General features: G+C 44.9%; 1 protein-coding gene across 2 annotated transcripts in view; it reads right to left on the bottom strand.

Annotated features, from left to right (window-relative positions):
- The window catches only part of LOC122864543 (gastrula zinc finger protein XlCGF57.1-like), a 29,475-nt gene extending 10,927 nt beyond the window's left edge, over positions 1-18,548 (bottom strand). The window contains exons 1-2 of one of the 2 annotated variants that reach the window (XM_044172094.1): positions 18,234-18,546; positions 6,715-6,943 (exon numbers count right to left, since the gene is read on the bottom strand). In XM_044172094.1, coding sequence (XP_044028029.1) covers positions 6,715-6,943; positions 18,234-18,426 — 422 coding nt within the window. In that variant the 5' untranslated portion in view covers positions 18,427-18,546. Of the gene's footprint in view, positions 1-3,894; positions 6,944-18,233 lie in introns of those variants that run through there. The other variant, XM_044172092.1, reaches the window with a different exon arrangement.
- Between the last annotated feature and the right edge of the window lie 2,358 nt (positions 18,549-20,906).

Raw genomic sequence — 20,906 nt, 5'->3', positions numbered from 1 at the left:
AAATACGGGAACATTGATCATCAATGACAATGAATGCTCTGACCCAAAGAGAACAGCCAATGAGACTTATTCCTTTTATAGTAATTTATATTCTTCTAATTTCTCACCTGATGCAGCACAAATCTTCTTTGACCAAATCAAAGACTTCAGTCCTCAAATAACTGAGGACTTCAGAAATGACTGAGCTCTCATCAGCTTGACTCCCGACGGCTCGCCCGGCCCAGAAGGCCTTTCAGCTCATCTTCATGAACATTTTTGGGAACATATCAAAGTACTTTTATCTGAAACTATAGAAAATGCATCACTTCCACAGACTATGAGGCAACGTATAATAGTTCTCATTCCAAAAACCAGGTAAAGATCCCAATATTGGATAATTGGCGGCCAATAACTCTCCTCAACAATCATTACAAACACTTTCAAATCGTCTCAGTAAAGGGCTTCTTCAAATAATTAGTCAACCCAGTCAGGATTTATGAGCGGTAGATCAATACATAACAATGTGCGCCTAGTCCTGGACCTGCTTGAATATAGTGATAATATAAATAATGAAGGATTGATTCTTTTTCTTGATTTCTACAACGCTTTCGACCTGGTAGAACATCATTTTATTTTAAGGCACTGGAACTCAGGAATTTCAGGAATGTAATCAAATGCTTTAGTCATGACACTAACATCTGTGTCAGGTGGTGCTCACCCTCCTTTTACGGTTAACAGAGGTATAAAACAAGGCTGCCCAGTTTCCCCATCACTCTTAGTCGCAGCAGAAATGCTCTCAATTAAAAATTCAGATATTGAACAACTGAGAACCAAATAGTCGTAAGTCAGCTGGCAGATGACACAACTTTGGTTTTGAAAAATGTCGAGCAGGTTCCAAAAGCTATTCAGATGATAGATTTATTTCCCAAAGCATCTGGTCTACAACTGAACTTGAAAGTGTGAATTATTATCTATACATGACATATGGTATCCGCATTAAAACCACAGTCAACCACTTAGGTGTGCATTTTACAAAGAATATCAAGTGAAACTTGAATATATAGAATAAAATGGCTGAATGCAAATCGAGGTTAGACAGATGGTTAAAAAGAGATCTTTCTCTGTTTGGTCGCATTTATATAATAAAGATGAAAAGTCTTTCAAGGTGCATTTATCCAGCTTATTCTCTCTCCATATCTAACAAAGCGGTGAAGACCATCAACAAGTTAAACTTTTACTATATTTGAAAAAGCCAGTTTGGTTTTTTGGAACCAGAAGTGACCATATTAGGACGAGAGGGTGGAGCTGGGGAGGGATACACATGGCTACGTTTCTATCCTGATTGACAGGTGGAACCACTTGGTAGCCCCGCCCTAAAGCAAACCCTGCTTTATCGTCAGTTTTCCTCTAAATGGGACCATAATTTACTAAATGAACATCATGCTGTATTGACGAAGACTTGAAACTAGCGACTGAGACCATGAACTCATTAGGAAACTGTTTACAGAGGTAATAAATCAGGTGAGGAGTTGGGTCATTTTCTCACTGAGTTTCATTCAATTGGCCATTAGAAAGAATGCAGGTAAAAATAATCGTTCAACTTGCACAAACATGTTTTGTACTGGCTTAATGCCAGTCAAACATTATGCCTCATTCAGAACCTCCCACTGATCGTCTGTGATATAGTCCCAGACCCAACCGGCAGCGGTGGACGGTCACCCCCCTGAGTCTGGTTCTGCTCGAGGTTTCTGCCTCTTAAAGGAAGTTTTTCCTTGCCACTGTAGCCAAGTGCTTGATCATGGTGGGATTTGTTGGGTCTCTGTAATTAATATTATAAAGAGTTCGGTCTGGACCTGCTCTATAGGAAAAGTGCAGTGAGATAACTTCTGGTATGAATTGGCGCTATATAAATAAAGTTGAATTGAAGGTGACAGACAGTGGCATTTGTTGTTACTTTTGTTGCATATTGTTAACATTGTATTACAGAGGAAATGACTGTAAATAACCTGTGATGCTCTTCAATAAGATGTTTTAAAAATACAGATTTGTAACCTCAAAGGAAATTGATCCCAAAACACCCCTTCATGATCCATTATCCTGAGTGGATCTCCCAAACTGGTCCCTTATTACGTGTTGAAGCCAAACACAAATTATTTAAATCAAGTCTAAAAAACTTCAAGAACATAACTTACGGAAGAGTATAGGGGACTTTATTCAAATGATTATGCAAATGAAATTCCATAATAGAATTATAATTTTCCACATATGTACAATAATCCAAAACACACCAGCAAGTCCACCTCTGAATGGCTGAAGAAGAACAAAATGAAGACTTTGGAGTGGCCTAGTCAAAGTCCTGACCTGAATCCTATTGAGATGCTGTGGCATGACCTTAAAAAGGCAGTTCATGCTCAAAAACCCTCCAATGTGGCTGAATTACAACAATTCTGCAAAGATGAGTGGGCCAAAACTCCTCCACAGCGCTGTAAAAGACTCACTGCAAGTTATCGCAAACGCTTGATTGCAGTTGTTGTTGCTAAGGGTGGAGCAACCAGTTATTAGGTTTAGGGGTAATCACTTTTTCACACAGGGCCATGTAGGTTTGGATTTTATTTTCCCTTAATAACAACCTTCATTTAAAAACTGCATTTTGTGTTGTGCTTCGCTCTTCTTCCACTCTTTTTGCCACCAAAGCTCTGACTTTTCTTTGCAAATGCAAAATCACCTTCAGATCAATATTTTCCCTTTTAGTCTGAGATTTCATTTCCCTGAACCCCTGAGAGTCCAGGTCCCCACAAAAAGCCCACAAGGCGGCCTATCCTCTCGATCCTAAACAAGCAGCACAAAATCTCCAGGAGCAGGTCCGGGCGGGTTTCTATTCTGATCAAACAAAGATAGATGTACCTCAGGATCGGGGAGAAACGAGAAAGGAACAGGAGACCGGACTGACCCACTCACACTGTCGGTGTTTACTGCCAGCTGTTTTAGAGGTGAATTCAAATCTGACTTCTTGTCCTTACCTACAAAGCTTTCCATGCTAGTTTTTCATCCACCCACACACCCGGAAATCTAACGACCTCTCCTCTTCCTGAGGGATACTCATACGATAAGGCAGGGATTTTCTTCTTGAAGCCAAAGATCATGAATTTACTTTTAGACGTGGAAATCCTAAATCCCCATTTATCTGCCCACTGAACAACCTGCTCCAAGGCTTTTTGAATTTGACAGAACAGATGACCAATGTTTCTCCTCCGGATGGCGCCGCCATCTGCCAATAAAGACTCAAAGTATGGATCTTTTCCTGGTTTCAAAATTTGAATCACTACTGCGTGTTTCCATTTTGTTTGTAACTTTCCTACCTCCCAGATATAGTCAAAAAGAACAAGGGTTTCATCTCATACAACATCATCTAAATGTTCAAGCAGTTCATAACTTATCTTGCACTGGAGTGGTATCTGCCCCTGCCTGCATGGCATCCTCCTCTTTCAAGGAGAAAAACACATTTTATGAGCCGTTTCCTTCACACACATCATTTAATTTCCATTTTTCTACTTTCAAGACGTCCCCCTCATCCTTAAACCCTCTTCTCCTAGTGATTTGGAAAAATCTTCACACACATATCTGCCTTTTCTTTACTATTTACTGCCCCAGTGCAAACAATATTCAGGACAGGCTTTGTGGTCTTAACAACTTTTCCAGACATTTTCTGGATTCTGGACCGTATCTGCCTGATTGGAGTATCCAGACCTTCTTTTTTGCAAATTTAATAGTTTTCCTTGCTAATTCTGTGCATCATTTATAATAAAGTTAATTTTTAAAAGCATTTAATTTGGTGCTCACCAACTCACCCTGAACTTGGTTTAACCTACATCCTGTGTTGTTTTCTTGAGGTATGTGAATAAAACAGCAACAATATAACATTACAAGGGGTCGGTAATGTTTATTGACATAAAAAAAGACATTACAGAGGCAACATACTTTGCCTCCAATTATATACTTTACATTTGATTAGTAAGACTCCCAACTTAATGAGCACTTCAAACAAAATCAAGAGCAGAATTCCTTCCACAAGTTGGCTTCATTTTTATTATGTTGTTCAGAAGAACAGATGTACAAACGTCCTGCCTCACCTGTGCGAGATCTCTCTCTCTCGCATTGAAGTAGAAATTTTATGGCAAGTGATACACAATCAGTCGTGGCCTTTTTAGATAGGGGAGCACACGATGCAAACAGACCCACATCCTCATAAATGACAACAACAAAAATACAATAAAATAGCTAAGTGGTCTCTTCAAATAATTCCAAGGCATCAACAATATTAAGCAGTTTTTTAGCTGCTTGATTTCCCCCCCATACACTTCAGTGATCTGTAGTACAGTTCCAGCTCTTTCATAAAAACCACCAACCACCTACATTTATGGATAACAAATTTACCTAAAACAAAGTGTTCAGGAGAAATTTCAGTTTTCTTATCCTCCATTATGATTCCAAATGTAAAATAATTTCTGGTGAAATGGGCGAGAGAAAATATTTTGGATTCCAGCCAATCATACATATCGCACCAGAAAGTATTTCTATAAAGACAGAAGAAAAATAAGTGGTCCGTAGTTTCTATTTCTTCATAACGGATATACAGCTAGTGTGATCAAAGTTGAACGACTTCTTTTGAAGGATATCAGCGGGGGGGAGGGGCAACCATATGAGGTAGTGCATTTTTAGCCATCAAAATAAAAGAAGTTGATATGCTTTTAATAACCTTATCATATTGTTTACTATTGCACTGGAAGTTGAATTTCATACAGAACATCTCAAAAGTTAAGATGTTGCCAGATTCATCTAATAAATGGGTGACAGACCAGATGGGAACATTGTGCTTGGACAATAGTTTCCAATAAAACAATTCTTGTGAATGAATCAAAGATAATTTTACAGATAATTTTTGAAGAAAAAAAAAGTCACAACATAAAAGAAAATCAATACCACTAATCTTTTTAAAAACTTCCCTGGGAACAACAGCACCAAAAGCTGCTGTTGTTTATGTTTCAAATAAACTCAACAGCTAAAAAGCCTTTCCGACGTCGCATGTGTTCAGTCACAAGCTGTGTCCGAAATACTTTTTGACTCACCGGCCAATGGGACTGGTAGATGAAAAAAATCCAGCAGCCAAGCATAATTTTTAACGGGTCAAAACAATAAATTGCCTTCTTGTGTCACATATACGTTGGTTCAAGTACATTTCATTGGGATAATGACGTATTTGGCGCTTGGCGGGTGTTAATTTCGGACCCTGGTCTCAAGGTAGCACTCAGGAAATGTTTCACTGCAAACTGAGCAACTGAATGGTTTCTTTCCTGTACAAGTCATTTTGAGTCTTTGCAGACACATTTTGTACATTGTGAACAGCTGAGGCTTTTCTCCTGTATGCCATCTCATGTGACTTTTTAGGAAGTTGCGGCAAGCAGTTCTTTTACCACTGACTGAGCAACAGAATGGTTTCTCTATCCTGTATGATGTTTCTTGTGACGGTTTAAGCTTGAGTTCTGGGTAAATGTTTTACCACAGACTGAGCAACTGAATGGTTTCTCCCCTGTATGATGTTTCTTGTGACGATTTAAGTGCGAGTTCTGGGTAAATGTTTTACCACAAACTGAGCAATTGAATGGTTTCTCCCCTGTATGAGTTCTCATGTGTTTCACAGCATCTATTTTCAGTGTAAAATGTTTTGTACATTGTGAACAGCTGAAAGGCTTTTCTCCTGTATGCAATCTCATGTGAGTTTTGACAAAGTCGCGGCGAGCAAATGTTTTACCACAGACTGAGCAACTGAATGGTTTCTCCCCTGTATGATGTTTCATGTGACAATGTAAGTGTGTGTTCTGGGTAAATTTTTTACCACAAACTGAGCAACTGTATGGTTTCTCTCCTGTGTGAACTCTCATATGTATCTTCAGATTTCTCTTGCGGACAACTGTTTTACCACACACAGAGCAACTGACTGATTTCTTGTCAGTATTACATCCCGCATCACTTACAGGGATTTCCGTATTTTTTAAAGAGTTTAAACTAGACTGAGGTTCTCTGGTCTCTTCGCTGTCTTCAGTCTCAGGTTCAGAAGAGTCTGAAGTCTTGTCATCAGTATCAGGTTGTAAATGTGTATCTGGATCAGAGTTCCTTGCTGGTCCTGGACCTCCACAGTCCTCTCCATCAGCTTCTGTTTCCATCTGTTCAGTTTGGTTTTGATGAAGCTGTGAGGACTGAGGACCAACACATCTGTGTCTTTTGAGTTGATAACCCCAAGTGAATCGTTTGTCACAAACACTGCAGCTGAATCTTTTCTCCACTGAGTGAACCGCCATGTGTTGACTCAAATAACGTCCTTGCGCAAATCCTCTACCGCAAACTAAGCAACTAAATGGTTTCCCTCCTGTGTGAGTTCTAATGTGTCTCTTCAGATGTCCCTTGCAACTAAATCTTTTCCCACACTCAGAACAGCTGAATGGTTTCACATCAGTACTACATGTCATACCACTTTTAGAGACTTCATCATTTTTAAAGTTTAAACCTGACTGAGGTTCTCTGGTCTCCTTCCCATCATCATCGCTGTCTTCAGTCTCAGGTTCAGAAGAGTCTTCAGTCTTGTCATCAGTGTCAGGTTGTAAATGTGTATCTGGTTCTGAGTTCCTGGCTGGTCCTGGTCCTCCACAGTCCTCTCTTTGGCTTTGATGAAGCTGTGAGGACTGAGGTTTCTCTTCATCTTCTTCACTCTTCACAGGGACAGGACTGAATGGGAACTTGGTGATATCGGCCTCCTCCAGCCCTCGAAGCTGCTCTCCCTCCTGACTGATCCAGAGCTCCTCCTGCTCCTCTTTAATGTGTGGGGGCTCTGGGTCCTGGTCCAGACTGGGGCTCCAGTCCTGCTGCTCAGGGGGAACCTCTTCTCTACTCAGCGACAGCTGCTGGACGTCTGCAGGACACAGTAAACAAAAAGACAGACGTTATGGAAAACCACCACTTTTTGTTTAAGTTCTCTCAACTGTATCAGATCTCTAGTTTTGCATTTATACATATGGTCACCTGTACATACACTATTTTTGAGCCATCATTCCCTCTTACACTCCCTGTACACAGTCACGAAACAGACTGCTGAATCCCTACAGACACAAGTTGTAAAAATACAATGCACCAGCAATAATGAGGTCATCAGTACACACATGACACAACAACAACCGGATGGTGTTTTCATTGTGCTTAAATGTATGTATACCTGCTGAATCATGGTTAAGTCACTACTAATAAACGGAATCCACATTTACAGGTTTACAAACATGTCAATTAGATAAACTACGGACTAGCTAACAATGTCCCATCCATTGTTAACCTGATATTTTCATGTGTTTAAGACAGGCAGAGCACAAGTTAAAACCGCTTCATGATTGGACAATAATATGTTACGACTGTAAGAAAAGAATAACTACTGTTTTATTGACGAGAAAATGCATTTCAGCTACTATGGCATGTCTGTTTCCCGTTTTGATGAGCTGCTGCATCGCACTGAACCGTACATACAGCATGGAAGGACCCACAGCAGCCTGGCCAGTTTGCAAGAAAGACTGGCTATTACCAGATGCAAGGATCCTCAAAGTTACAGTCAGAAAGCTGTTGCTGCTAGCTACAAGTTAGGATCGTTGACGGTGTCACTGTATGTGTCAGAGGTGTACCATGCTATCTGGAAGGTGCTGAGAAAGGACTTTGTGTCTGTACTGAAAGCAAGCGAGTGGACCGACACTGGCCGTGATTTCTGGAGAGTGTGGAACTTTCCAAACTGTGTGGGATCCATGGATGGAAAACACGTGCAGATCACAGCACTCAGGGAGTAACTACTTTAACCTATTGTGCTTTTGGCTGTCTGCGATGGCAAGTATCGCTTCACTATAGTGGCCACCATCATTGGAGAGTGATGGTGGAATTTTCCAGGACAGGAAATGTGGTTCAAGACTTCTGCAGGGGACCCTAGATCTTCCACCACCTGTGTTCCTGGGAGATGTAGCATTTCCATTGAATGTAAGGTGCTTCAAATGCTGCAACCCTGTCAGTCTGGTCACCTAGCACACCCAACAGATCCACAAAGTTTGAAACCGGTTACCACGCCCTGCAATGGAATATTAAACCTCATCACCAACAGACCCCTGACAATAAGGACTGGCAGTAGGGCTGTCACTTTCTATCGGATGTTGAAAAAATGTAATAATCGATCTGAGTGTAAGGGCAACAAGCTGTGTATAAACTTAAACTTTTTAACTTTAATTAAAGTATGGCTGTTTGCAGACTTTGTAAAATGCAACTAGCTGCGGTAACATTACCAGGACAAAAGTCAACTGTCACTAAAATTAGGCAGTGAAGGCACTGAGAATGAACTGAACAATTCTATGACATGGTTTAGGTTTAGGCAATGTCAGTCAGGCTATTTCTTGGCTGCTGGGCTCAGTATCTGACGGTTGCCAGGCAACCTCAAGCTGATGACAAGACTCCAGGAAGTCACTGCGCCCGGCAAAGAAATAGTTCCGGCTAGGGCTGAACGATTTGGAAAAAATATCACATTTTTGACTGATATTGCAATTGCTATATGGTTCACGATATATTAATTCTCATTGAAAAATATATTAAAATGATCATGGTGTGATTTTTATAAATCTGTAGAATACAATTTGTAAGCCACGACATCTCTACAGCACCACAACACCTAATTCAGAATAGGACTCCAACTAATGATTATTTTCATTGTCGATTATTTTCTCAATTAATCGATTAGTTGTTTGGTCTATAAAATGTCGGTGTTTCCCAAAGCCCAAGGTGACATCCTCAAATGTCTTGTTTTGTCCACAACCCAAAGATATTCAGTTTACTGTCATAGAGGAGTAAAGAAGCCAGAAAATATTCACATTTAAGAAGCTGGAATCAGAATTTTGACTTTTTCTTAAGAAATCAACTCAAACCTATTAATTATCAAAATAACTGAATTTAATAGTTGACAACTAATCAATTAATCGTTGCAGCTCTAGACCACACTGAGGCACTCAAGGGTCGTTCAAGAAAAAAGGTTCAATCGTGAGCGGACTTTAGGCGGGGAAAAGAAAAACTTGAAGACGTTTAAGAAAACTAAGAAAATAAAAGCCACGTAATGAGCTCAAGGGTGAGGCCCAGCCTGAACGCAAGATGTCAGTGAAGCTGATTTTGTCAGCTAGCCAAAGTAGGTGGAGTTTTGGGTGGAGGAAGGCATTTTCACGCTGAAAACTATTCATTTGTTTGAAACATTTAATGCTGTTTTGAATTTAATTTAAGTTTATGCGGAAAATGTACATACCCTCAAACATCACTACGGTCAATCGACCCTGATCCAAAACATAAAAATAGCATAGTGATTCTAAGAAAACATTCAGGGAAGAACAGGTATTTTAGATCGAAATTTTTCACAATTTTCTGACAATTTATAGACCAAACAACTAATCGATTAATCAAGAAAATAACTGACAGATTAATTGAAAATGAAAATAATCGTTAGTTGCAGCCCTAGAGTAAACCACGGTTTTTGCTGTGATAAAGAGTTGGTATTTCCACTTAGACGAGTTAATTGCCATAGTGTTACATTAGCATCTCACCATTTTGGTTTTAATAATCAGAGCAAATACTCCACTTCACTATTGCTAATAAGATCAGGCTTATTTCATCACTTAATATCTGCAATTCATCTGTTGTGTTAGTTTATTTCCTCTGTCATATATTCATCATTGGTCCTTCATTTATTATTAGACATTTAGCTATAAATAAATGTCATCATTTATCAGTAAGAAGTTGTCTTTGAAGTAGAAGACAAGGTTAATCTTTTGAAAATAATTCAATTCCTTCTTAAGAGACTGATCAATTTAATGGTTGAGCTGTTAAATCATTTGGTTTATTTGTTTTCCCTGGTGCCACGAACGAGTTTAACTCACTTAGTTTAACTAATGATTTTATTTTAAAAAGGTATCTGATTTGCTACACAATGTTACGTATAACATTCTCTCTCACCCCGGGAAGTCAAACCATTTTCTGATGCCCCAAAAATATACATTTAAATAAATGTATTAATACAGCGATGTTGCCAGGTACCCGTCCTGCGTCTCTGACGCATTAAAATCCGGAAGGACGCAGTAAACTCACTAATCAACGCACTCTGTTTTTCTCCTGAACAACAAATTCATGTTGAAATCATAAAAATAAAGAAACCTCGCTGTAAAAAAAAAAAAAGAACCTTGATAAGCTCCGACGTTACTGGTTCTTTTATCTGTACTTTTTAATGTTTTGATGTAATTTACTATCAGGCTGCAGCCTCTGCCCTGCTCTCTGCGTCAGGTCCTCCACACACAGCGGACCGCAGAGCAAAGAGGCCGCAATGAAGATAACTCAAAGATTACTCGACTGACGACAACTACGCTCGTTACTGTAAGTAAGTGCAATAAAACCTTCGCGAGTAAAAAAGTCAATACTTTAACAATACAACTATTCAACAAGCATAAACATGTAAAACATGTAGAAAGTGGTATTTTAATCTGCCCTAGTCTGCTGTTTTACACAAGCCCCTCCCCCCTCTGCCAGGTAACTTACCTGCAGTGAGTCACGGCAGCAGCAGAGGGAGGCGGACAGACAGGAGGAAGCACTGATACTGACGGATGTTCAGACCGAATGAAGAACAGACTTCACTCAGTGTTTTGATGTCAGGAATATGGTTTATTTTACTGACATGTTAGATTTGTTTCCACTGAGATATTAAGTTTATATAGTGACTTTACTGTTGCTGCTCTAGAAACAACATTTTGTTATATTTAAAATATTAAATTCTAATTCTGTTCTGAACTTATTCATTAAAAGAAACCCAATTCAATAGTAATGAAAAAGAACCATATGAGTATTTATAAAAGAACCGGGCCGAATAGTACTTATTACTCTTAGCAATAAGAGTGGTGTGCTAATGACACATCATATACTTAGAAATAATACTGATATTTTTAGGCTAATATTAGGGATGTCCAGATTGATCGGCTGCAGATTGTTATCGGACAATATTCAGTAAAAATATGCGATCAGGATTAATGTTTTCTAGTTGCAGATCGCGAAAACCAATCGAGGACACACATTGGATTTGTTTACTAGCAGATCTTGACCTCTCCAATACGGCGACCGCGCAGACGCATAGCAGCGACATACAGCAGGATCCCTTCCAGTCCAAAAAAAAACCCCAGAGCAGTCAAAAGCCAAACACTATAAAGATCAATTTCCAGCCATGATGGATTAAAGTTACACCTCCCTGGCATACTTAGTTTTCAGTATTTGGGCTCATCAAGGCGAGAGACTGAGACACGTCAGAATTTAAAAAAGAAAAAGCTGAGCTATTTCTGATTCTGAGCAATTTAATAATAATGACTTTGGTCAAAATATAAGACTCATTTAATTTCAAGGATTTTAAGCACTTTGTTAAAAAAGGGGGCTATTTTCAAGGTATTCCAGTACTTGATTTTTTTTTTTTTTTTTATAATCGCTAAACCAGCTGCTATAAAAAATAAAGTTTAAATGAAAAATAAAAATATCGATCAGTATCGGCCGATATGGCTCAAAGACGATTGGCAGCAAAAAATGTGATCAGGGCATCCCTAGCTAATATGCCACGATATACACATTTTCTCTAGAATAACATATCGTATATTCTCCAACAGTGCAAACATATGATGATCTTATAGACCATGATGCATTGCTGTAGATTAACAGTATATCAAGTAGTTAAAATGAGCTCAACCTTAAACACACAGTCTAACTGCACCTGTGTGTTACCATCCGAGCCTTCCCCTTTAAGGAAGGTGGCCTGTTGTGGGTGACCAGTGTATGTGATGGAGTAGCTGGTTTGGTGTGGGGGGTGAGTCTTTCCCGGTGTCGGGTAGTTATAGCCATACGAGGGTCCAGATACGCTCAGGTTGCCGTATAATAGTTACTGAAAGGCTGTGTGTTGTGTTTGCTGCAGAAAATAAAGACAAAGTCCCTGTTTGTTACTACGGCGTCTTCTTGTAGCAAAGCTGAAGCTAGCTAGTTACCAGCTACGAGTCAGGCTAATGTCAATTAAAATAGCCTAAAACCAGAGGTGGGCAGTAGCGCCGAGATGGGTCGATGGTATGCCACTAGTGGTTCAGCAGCATATGCCAGTCCCTAGAGGAGAGACAGCGAGATCCTCCCAGTGGCAGTGGCACTGGCAGCTAATGGCAGCCTGTGGCAGGCGAGCGGCGCTCGTTCAGGAGTTGAGAGACGCCTCCCTCGACTCGCTGTCAACTGGGCGGGGCGTGTGCGTGGTTTGTTATCACGACAGGTCACAAACATGTAGGCTACTTAATATAAAATAAAAATATGAGAAAAATTACGTTACATTTTTATTTACAAACTTGTTTTTCACTGTTTACTGTTTGTTTTCCACTTATTCGTAACATAAGCAGCAGCAGAGTGACAACGGACACTAGCTGCCACAGAGAGCCACTAGCTGCCACAGAGAGCCACTAGCTGCCACAGAGAGCCCCTAGCTGCCACTAGCTGCCACAGAGAGCCACTAGCTGCCACAGAGAGCCACTAGCTGCCACAGAGAGCCACTAGCTGCCACAGAGAGCCCCTAGCTGCCCCTAGCTGCCACAGAGAGCCACTAGCTGCCACAGAGAGCCCCTAGCTGCCCCTAGCTGCCACAGAGAGCCCCTAGCTGCCACTAGCTGCCACAGAGAGCCCCTAGCTGCCACTAGCTGCCACAGAGAGCCCCTAGCTGCCACAGAGAGCCCCTAGCTGCCACAGAGAGCCCCTAGCTGCCACAGAGAGCCCCTAGCTGCCACTAGCTGCCACAGAGAGCCCCTAGCTGCCCCTAGCTGCCACAGAGAGCCACTAGCTGCCACAGAGCCCCTAGCTGCCACAGAGAGCCCCTAGCTGCCACTAGCTGCCACAGAGAGCCCCTAGCTGCCACAGAGAGCCCCTAGCTGCCACAGAGAGCCCCTAGCTGCCACAGAGAGCCACTAGCTGCCACAGAGAGCCACTAGCTGCCACAGAGAGCCCCTAGCTGCCACAGAGAGCCCCTAGCTGCCACAGAGAGCCCCTAGCTGCCACAGAGAGCCCCTAGCTGCCACAGAGAGCCACTAGCTGCCACAGAGAGCCACTAGCTGCCACAGAGAGCCACTAGCTGCCACAGAGAGCCCCTAGCTGCCCCTAGCTGCCACAGAGAGCCACTAGCTGCCACAGAGAGCCACTAGCTGCCACAGAGAGCCACTAGCTGCCACAGAGAGCCACTAGCTGCCTCAGAGAGCCACTAGCTGCCCCTAGCTGCCACAGAGAGCCCCTAGCTGCCCCTAGCTGCCACAGAGAGCCCCTAGCTGCCACAGAGAGCCACTAGCTGCCACAGAGAGCCCCTAGCTGCCCCTAGCTGCCACAGAGAGAGCCCCTAGCTGCCCCTAGCTGCCACAGAGAGCCCCTAGCTGCCACAGAGAGCCCCTAGCTGCCACAGAGAGCCCCTAGCTGCCACAGAGAGCCACTAGCTGCCACAGAGAGCCACTAGCTGCCACAGAGAGCCCCTAGCTGCCCCTAGCTGCCACAGAGAGCCCCTAGCTGCCACTAGCTGCCACAGAGAGCCCCTAGCTGCCACTAGCTGCCTCAGAGAGCCACTAGCTGCCACAGAGAGCCCCTAGCTGCCACAGAGAGCCCCTAGCTGCCACAGAGAGCCCCTAGCTGCCCCTAGCTGCCACAGAGAGCCCCTAGCTGCCCCTAGCTGCCACAGAGAGCCACTAGCTGCCACAGAGAGCCCCTAGCTGCCCCTAGCTGCCACAGAGAGCCACTAGCTGCCACTAGCTGCCACAGAGAGCCCCTAGCTGCCACTAGCTGCCCCTAGCTGCCACAGAGAGCCCCTAGCTGCCACAGAGAGCCCCTAGCTGCCCCTAGCTGCCACAGAGAGCCACTAGCTGCCACAGAGAGCCACTAGCTGCCCCTAGCTGCCACAGAGAGCCCCTAGCTGCCACTAGCTGCCACAGAGAGCCCCTAGCTGCCACAGAGAGCCCCTAGCTGCCACAGAGAGCCACTAGCTGCCACAGAGAGCCCCTAGCTGCCACAGAGAGCCCCTAGCTGCCACTAGCTGCCTCAGAGAGCCACTAGCTGCCACAGAGAGCCCCTAGCTGCCACAGAGAGCCCCTAGCTGCCACAGAGAGCCCCTAGCTGCCACTAGCTGCCTCAGAGAGCCACTAGCTGCCACAGAGAGCCCCTAGCTGCCACAGAGAGCCCCTAGCTGCCACAGAGAGCCCCTAGCTGCCCCTAGCTGCCACAGAGAGCCCCTAGCTGCCCCTAGCTGCCACAGAGAGCCACTAGCTGCCACAGAGAGCCCCTAGCTGCCCCTAGCTGCCACAGAGAGCCCCTAGCTGCCCCTAGCTGCCACAGAGAGCCCCTAGCTGCCACTAGCTGCCACAGAGAGCCACTAGCTGCCACAGAGAGCCACTAGCTGCCACAGAGAGCCACTAGCTGCCACTAGCTGCCACAGAGAGCCACTAGCTGCGCACAGAGAGCCACTAGCTGCCACAGAGAGCCCCTAGCTGCCACAGAGAGCCCCCTAGCTGCCACAGAGAGCCACTAGCTGCCACAGAGAGCCACTAGCTGCCACAGAGAGCCCCTAGCTGCCACAGAGAGCCCCTAGCTGCCACAGAGAGCCACTAGCTGCCACAGAGAGCCCCTAGCTGCCACAGAGAGCCACTAGCTGCCACAGAGAGCCCCTAGCTGCCACAGAGAGCCCCTAGCTGCCACAGAGAGCCCCTAGCTGCCACAGAGAGCCACTAGCTGCCACAGAGAGCCACTAGCTGCCACAGAGAGCCACTAGCTGCCACAGAGAGCCCCTAGCTGCCACAGAGAGCCACTAGCTGCCACAGAGAGCCACTAGCTGCCACAGAGAGCCCCTAGCTAGCTGCCACAGAGAGCCATTAACTGCCACAGAGAGCCACTAGCTGCCACTAGCTGCCACAGAGAGCCACTAGCTGCCACTAGCTGCCACAGAGAGCCACTAGCTGCCACAGAGAGCCACTAACTGCCACAGAGAGCCACTAGCTGCCACTAGCTGCCACAGAGAGCCACTAACTGCCACAGAGAGCCACTAGCTGCCACAGAGAGCCACTAGCTGCCACAGAGAGCCACTAACTGCCACAGAGAGCCACTAGCTGCCACTAGCTGCCACAGAGAGCCACTAGCTGCCACAGAGAGCCACTAGCTGCCACAGAGAGCCCCTAGCTGCCACAGAGCGCCACTAGCTGCCACAGAGAGCCACTAGCTGCCACAGAGAGCCCCTAGCTGCCACAGAGAGCCCCTAGCTGCCACAGAGAGCCCCTAGCTGCCACAGAGAGCCACTAGCTGCCACAGAGAGCCACTAGCTGCCACAGAGAGCCACTAGCTGCCACAGAGAGCCCCTAGCTGCCACTAGCTGCCACAGAGAGCCCCTAGCTGCCACTAGCTGCCACAGAGAGCCCCTAGCTGCCACTAGCTGCCACAGAGAGCCCCTAGCTGCCACTAGCTGCCACAGAGAGCCCCTAGCTGCCACTAGCTGCCACAGAGAGCCACTAGCTGCCCCTAGCTGCCACAGAGAGCCACTAGCTGCCCCTGCCACAGAGCTGCCACAGAGAGCCACTAGCTGCCCCTAGCTGCCACAGAGAGCCACTAGCTGCCACAGAGAGCCACTAGCTGCCACAGAGAGCCACTAGCTGCCACAGAGAGCCACTAGCTGCCCCTAGCTACCACAGAGAGCCACTAGCTGCCACAGAGAGCCACTAGCTACCACAGAGAGCCCCTAGCTGCCACAGAGAGCCACTAGCTGCCCCTAGCTACCACAGAGAGCCACTAGCTGCCACAGAGAGCCACTAGCTGCCACAGAGAGCCACTAGCTGCCACAGAGAGCCACTAGCTGCCACAGAGAGCCACTAGCTGCCACAGAGAGCCACTAGCTGCCACAGAGAGCCACTAGCTGCCACAGAGAGCCACTAGCTGCCACTAGCTGCCACAGAGAGCCAGGACTGGGAGGATCTCAGTGCTGCTGGCCTTGAGTGGTATGCTGCTAACATTACCCTTTTCGATCTCTGAGTCACTCGCTGCGGAGCTGGAAGCTGGATCACGTTTTCTCTTGTGATTTTTTTCCGCCACAGCGAGACACACACAACGCTGAGCACAGACTTTTTATTTCTCTGTGTCAGATGCGTTCTGACCTACTGGAAATACTCCGTTTGGTTTAGACGAGGGGTGAAATAAAACAGCTTTTATTTTATGAGAAACCACAGGAAGTCCTCTCTACCATTAGCGCTATTAGCATTCAGGCCAGGTGAAAACACTGCAGCTCAGCGCTTCCAGCGCCGACCGCGTGCGGTAAAATACAGCAGCTGTGGGTGAGAGGGGAAGTCCAAACACGTCATATTTAAGTTTACGTTCTACTTGTTCGACAGTTGTTTGATAAATTGCTGATGAAATACATTCGGAGAGGATTTGACTTGCTATTGATTTTTTAATCAATTCTTTTCGATCATTTCGGTGCCGGTTTGGCCCCTGGCCCCTGAAGGTCATGGCGAGAGTTTTCATGGAGGACTACTTTTGCTCTTCCAGTCCTTCTGAGCTGTATGTCTATTTGTAATGGAAGGTAGTGTGGAGATTCTCTAGTTAATGCATTTAGCATCGTTTATGGACTCCTCACCTTATGTGATGTCCATAAGGAACATCAGCTACTGCTCCACACTTACAGCGACAGGCCCTCTGCCACAGAGCGCCACAGGAAGTCCTTCCTGCCTGTGGCCATCAGACTCTTTAACTCCTCCCTCTAAGTGTCAGTCTGTTTGACCCGAAGTCACTAAACTGGACATTGATCATTAACATCTCTGCAATACTTGAATAACTGTGCAATATTCTGTGTTAATACTTCTGGGCAATATTTAGTTTTTCCTATTTATTGATTTATTCATCCCTCTATTCCTGCTGAGCAATATCCTCCGTCTCATTATAATCTTAATAAGCTGCACTTAACTTGACAGTTCATGCACTATTACTTTATACCATATTATTATCATCAACTGGTAAACCCACTTGGTACTTACTGCATCTGACCTGTATTATAGTGTATTATATTTTATTTGCTCAGTGCTTCTCTTCCTGTGTGCGCTGACGTAAAGACGAGCTGCTGTAACAAACCGTTTCCCCTCGGGGATCAATGAAGTCTTTCTGACTCTGAAAACCTGTTTCAGCACTGAAGCTTCCTTTAATTTGCTTTGAGCAGAGGACAGAGGGCCCTGATGTGTCTCTGCAGGCGGTTCAGCGCTGTCTCTGTCGGGGACAGAACCAGAACCACAGACTCTGTCTGGGACAGAACCAGAACCACAGACTGTGTCGGGGACAGAACCAGAACCACAGCCTGTGTCTGGGACAGAACCAGAACCACAGCCTGTGTCGGGGACAGAACCAGAACCACAGACTCTGTCTGGGACAGAACCAGAACCACAGACTGTGTCGGGGACAGAACCAGAACCACAGCCTGTGTCTGGGACAGAACCAGAACCACAGACTGTGTCGGGGACAGAACCAGAACCACAGCCTGTGTCGGGGACAGAACCAGAACCACAGACTCTGTCGGGGACAGAACCAGAACCACAGCCTGTCTGCAGCATTTCAGCCGCCTTCTTGTCTGTTGCTTTTTTTGAATACAGCACATGAGCTTTATGAAGCAGATTCAGCTGCACATCTGTAACTCCTCCTCTTCCTCAGTGAACCCCTCTGGGTCCAGCACAGTCCAGAGGACAGAGGACAGGAAGTGTTCATGATGAAGCAGATCAGCGTCCTGCTTTCTTCTGCAGAGACCTCTCGATCTAAGAATTACTTTAACTTTACTTCCACTAGTTAGACAGCCGCGCCTGCTGTGGAGCCGCAGCACTACACCAGCAGGCTTCAGGCCCGGCTCACAGCGAAGTTCAGCCGGCTGATAAAGTGTTGCGCCGCAGCAGCTGAGCGGAAGCAGACGTGGCTCTGAAGGACCGGAAGAAGAAAACTACTGCGAGGCAACGCAGAAGTCCTCAAAAACATTCCCGGCGTGACCTTCAGGGGACTCCGTAGATTTTCCTTTGGGGAGCTAAAATGTCTCTATGCGGGACTAACGTTAGTTTCTTTACATCTGCGGGAGAGAAGGAGAAGTGAAGCGGACAGACCTGCTCTGTGCAGCCGAAGCTGAGGCTGGAAAACAGCGGCCAGCAGCTCCCGCTGTCGCTCGTTCTCCTCTTTTGAACGACGAAGCTCCTCCTCGTACTCTGCTATCGTCCTTTCAAACAGCCCAAATATCTCCTCAGCAGCCGCAGTTAGTCGCTGCTTCACCAGCGCTCTCAGCATCTGGACTTTACACATTTTCACACAATGACGCCAACTTTTCCTCCACAAACTCCGTCAGAAACGCTGTTTGCTCTCCGTCAAACAGCCGCTCTGACCGGCGCTGCTTCCTGCTTCCTGTTCTTCTTCTTCTTCTTCTACGTCTTCTTCTTCTTCTTCTACTTCCTGTTCTTGGCAGCCACAATGCTGCAGCGCTCATACAGGTACTTTTACTCAAGCTATTATTGGTTCTGTTAAAGTTTTTTGATGTGAACACACTCTGTTCCCCAACTGTTTCCCTTAACTGTTCAAAACAGACAAAAAATGTAACAACAAGTTCTTAAGATCCGTTTTGTCCAATGAATGTTTTCCTTTAAGAAGATGAAATATTATGAAAGGTTTCAGCAGTCAAAATATAAAAAAGTTCAGATGTAACTGTTTAAAACTTCCTGTCCTACCCAAAGCTAAAGAGCTACGTTTCAAATTGTTAAATAATGTTTATCCATGCAAAGAATTTTTACATTCAAAATTTAATATTGAAGACAATGTTTGTACTTTTTGTTTAGCGAACACTGAAACAGACGAGCTTCTCTGTTTCTCGTGTGTTTATTCAGAGATATTATGGGATAGTTTCTGTATTCGGGTTTATCAAAACAACTCTGGTGTCCGATCTTTCGATTACAGTGATGTTAAATTTGGCTTTTCACTGGAGGACAAATCAAAAGATTTAACAATTAATAGCATGATTGTTATGGCAATTTTTTTCATTCACAAATGTAAATTTGGCAACACTGAACCTTTATTTAATGTTTTTATTCATGATATGTCATCTTTAAAGAGTCTTTGAATGTCTGTGATAATCTGGAAGCTCTTTCTCTGAACCCTGAGACTCTGTAATTACGGCTTTCTTTGTTCTTGGTTTCATTTCTGTTCAAATGTTCGACCTGCTCTTCTTGAAATATTGAATGTTTAATAAGCCTGTATGCTTTTTGAAATAAATATTAATAAAAAATTTAAAAAAAATGTAAACAAATTTAAAAAAAAAGGTACTTTTACTTCCGGGTCACCTGTCTCGCGTCTCTTAATGTCTTTGTTCAAAAGGAAAAAACAAAAGAAGTGAGTTTAGACAATTCAAGCTTAACTTCACAGTCCGGGACTGTGTTGCCGCTCAGTAAGGGGGCGTTCAAAGGCCTCGCTGACTCGAACCCAGACTCTGGTCTGCGGATTTAAACTCTTCAGAGTGAACACGGTCCTCGTCACAATTTTTACTCCTTCAAAAGATTCAGTAGCATGAAGTGTCGCTCTCTGCCCGGGCTTTGCTTTGCTGCACCGCGTGTGCTTATTGGATGTTTTTCAAACAGCTGATGTGTGTAGGTGTGTTGTGCAAGAAGAAAACATTTCCTCATGAATCACAAACCTCCGATTATATCACATCATGTCATCAATACTGACAAACAGCTCATCGAGTGTTAAGAGAAATAATCCTGCTCTCCTAAAACCTCTTTTCTTAGTTTTGGTTTGACCTCTTCATAACACAAGTTTCCCTCCATTTGAACACATCTACAGCTTCTGTTGGATTGAGCTTAATTGAACCTTGAGTGTGTAAGTAGCATTTACTGTGTGTCAATACTACAACAAAAATTATTATAGACTATCTTTGAAATTGAATCTGTACAATGCATGTAGCACCAGGAGCTGCAAGTGTTGCAGCAAAATAAAAGCGCTCACAAAATCAAAAAAAAAAAAACACTGTCCTGGTCTTCCTCATCAGCCTGGTGGGAGCGCTCACGAGGGGCCCCGAACCCCCCAGACCTGCAGGAAGAGGATGCAGTTTCTGAAGGTGAAGGTGCCTGATGCAGGACTCGGGTCCTGTCCGCGGATCAGTACGCAGCGTTGTGTCTGCATGGCCATTCAAGCTTTTATTTTGTTATACAGTTACTTTTACTTCCGGGTCACCTGTCTCGCTTCCCTAAATGTCTTTGTTCAAACGGAAACAAACAGCCGAACTGGCCTGTTGTTTCGGTTTGGTTCAGCTCGGTCAAACACCGGCTCCGTGTCTTTGTTTCACCTCTGAGCCGGTTCGCGGACCCGGTTCGCGGACTGTTCGTGTGTCATGTGAGCAATTACTTCCGGGAAGTAACTAAGTGTTTTGCTGACGCCAGCGGAATAAACCCGTTTAGTGTGAAGTTCCGGACCCGGACCTGCATGAAACATGTTGACGGCTCTCCAAACGCCGCACGGGGACCGTGCGAGTCACTGACGGGAGCAGGACTTTGTTGATCCGGACTCGAGGAGCATGGCACCCAGGCGGAAATTTGATTTCAAATTCAAAGAGAGAGTTTTGCAGTATGCGGAGACACACTCCGCAGAGAAAACTGCGCGGCACTTCAACATCGACACGAAGAGAATCCGGTACTGGAGGAACCAGAGGGGCCAGCTGCGGTCGGCCGACACCAGCAGAGCCCGGCTCACTGGAGGGGGCAGGAAGAAAGTGAGCCTGCAGCTGGAGAGGAGGCTCT

The sequence above is a fragment of the Siniperca chuatsi genome, linkage group LG17, assembly GCF_020085105.1.
Source record: "Siniperca chuatsi isolate FFG_IHB_CAS linkage group LG17, ASM2008510v1, whole genome shotgun sequence".
NCBI lineage: Eukaryota > Metazoa > Chordata > Actinopteri > Centrarchiformes > Sinipercidae > Siniperca > Siniperca chuatsi.
The sequence above is the reverse complement of the archived record's forward strand: the minus strand, read 5'-3'. Positions and strand labels throughout refer to the sequence as shown.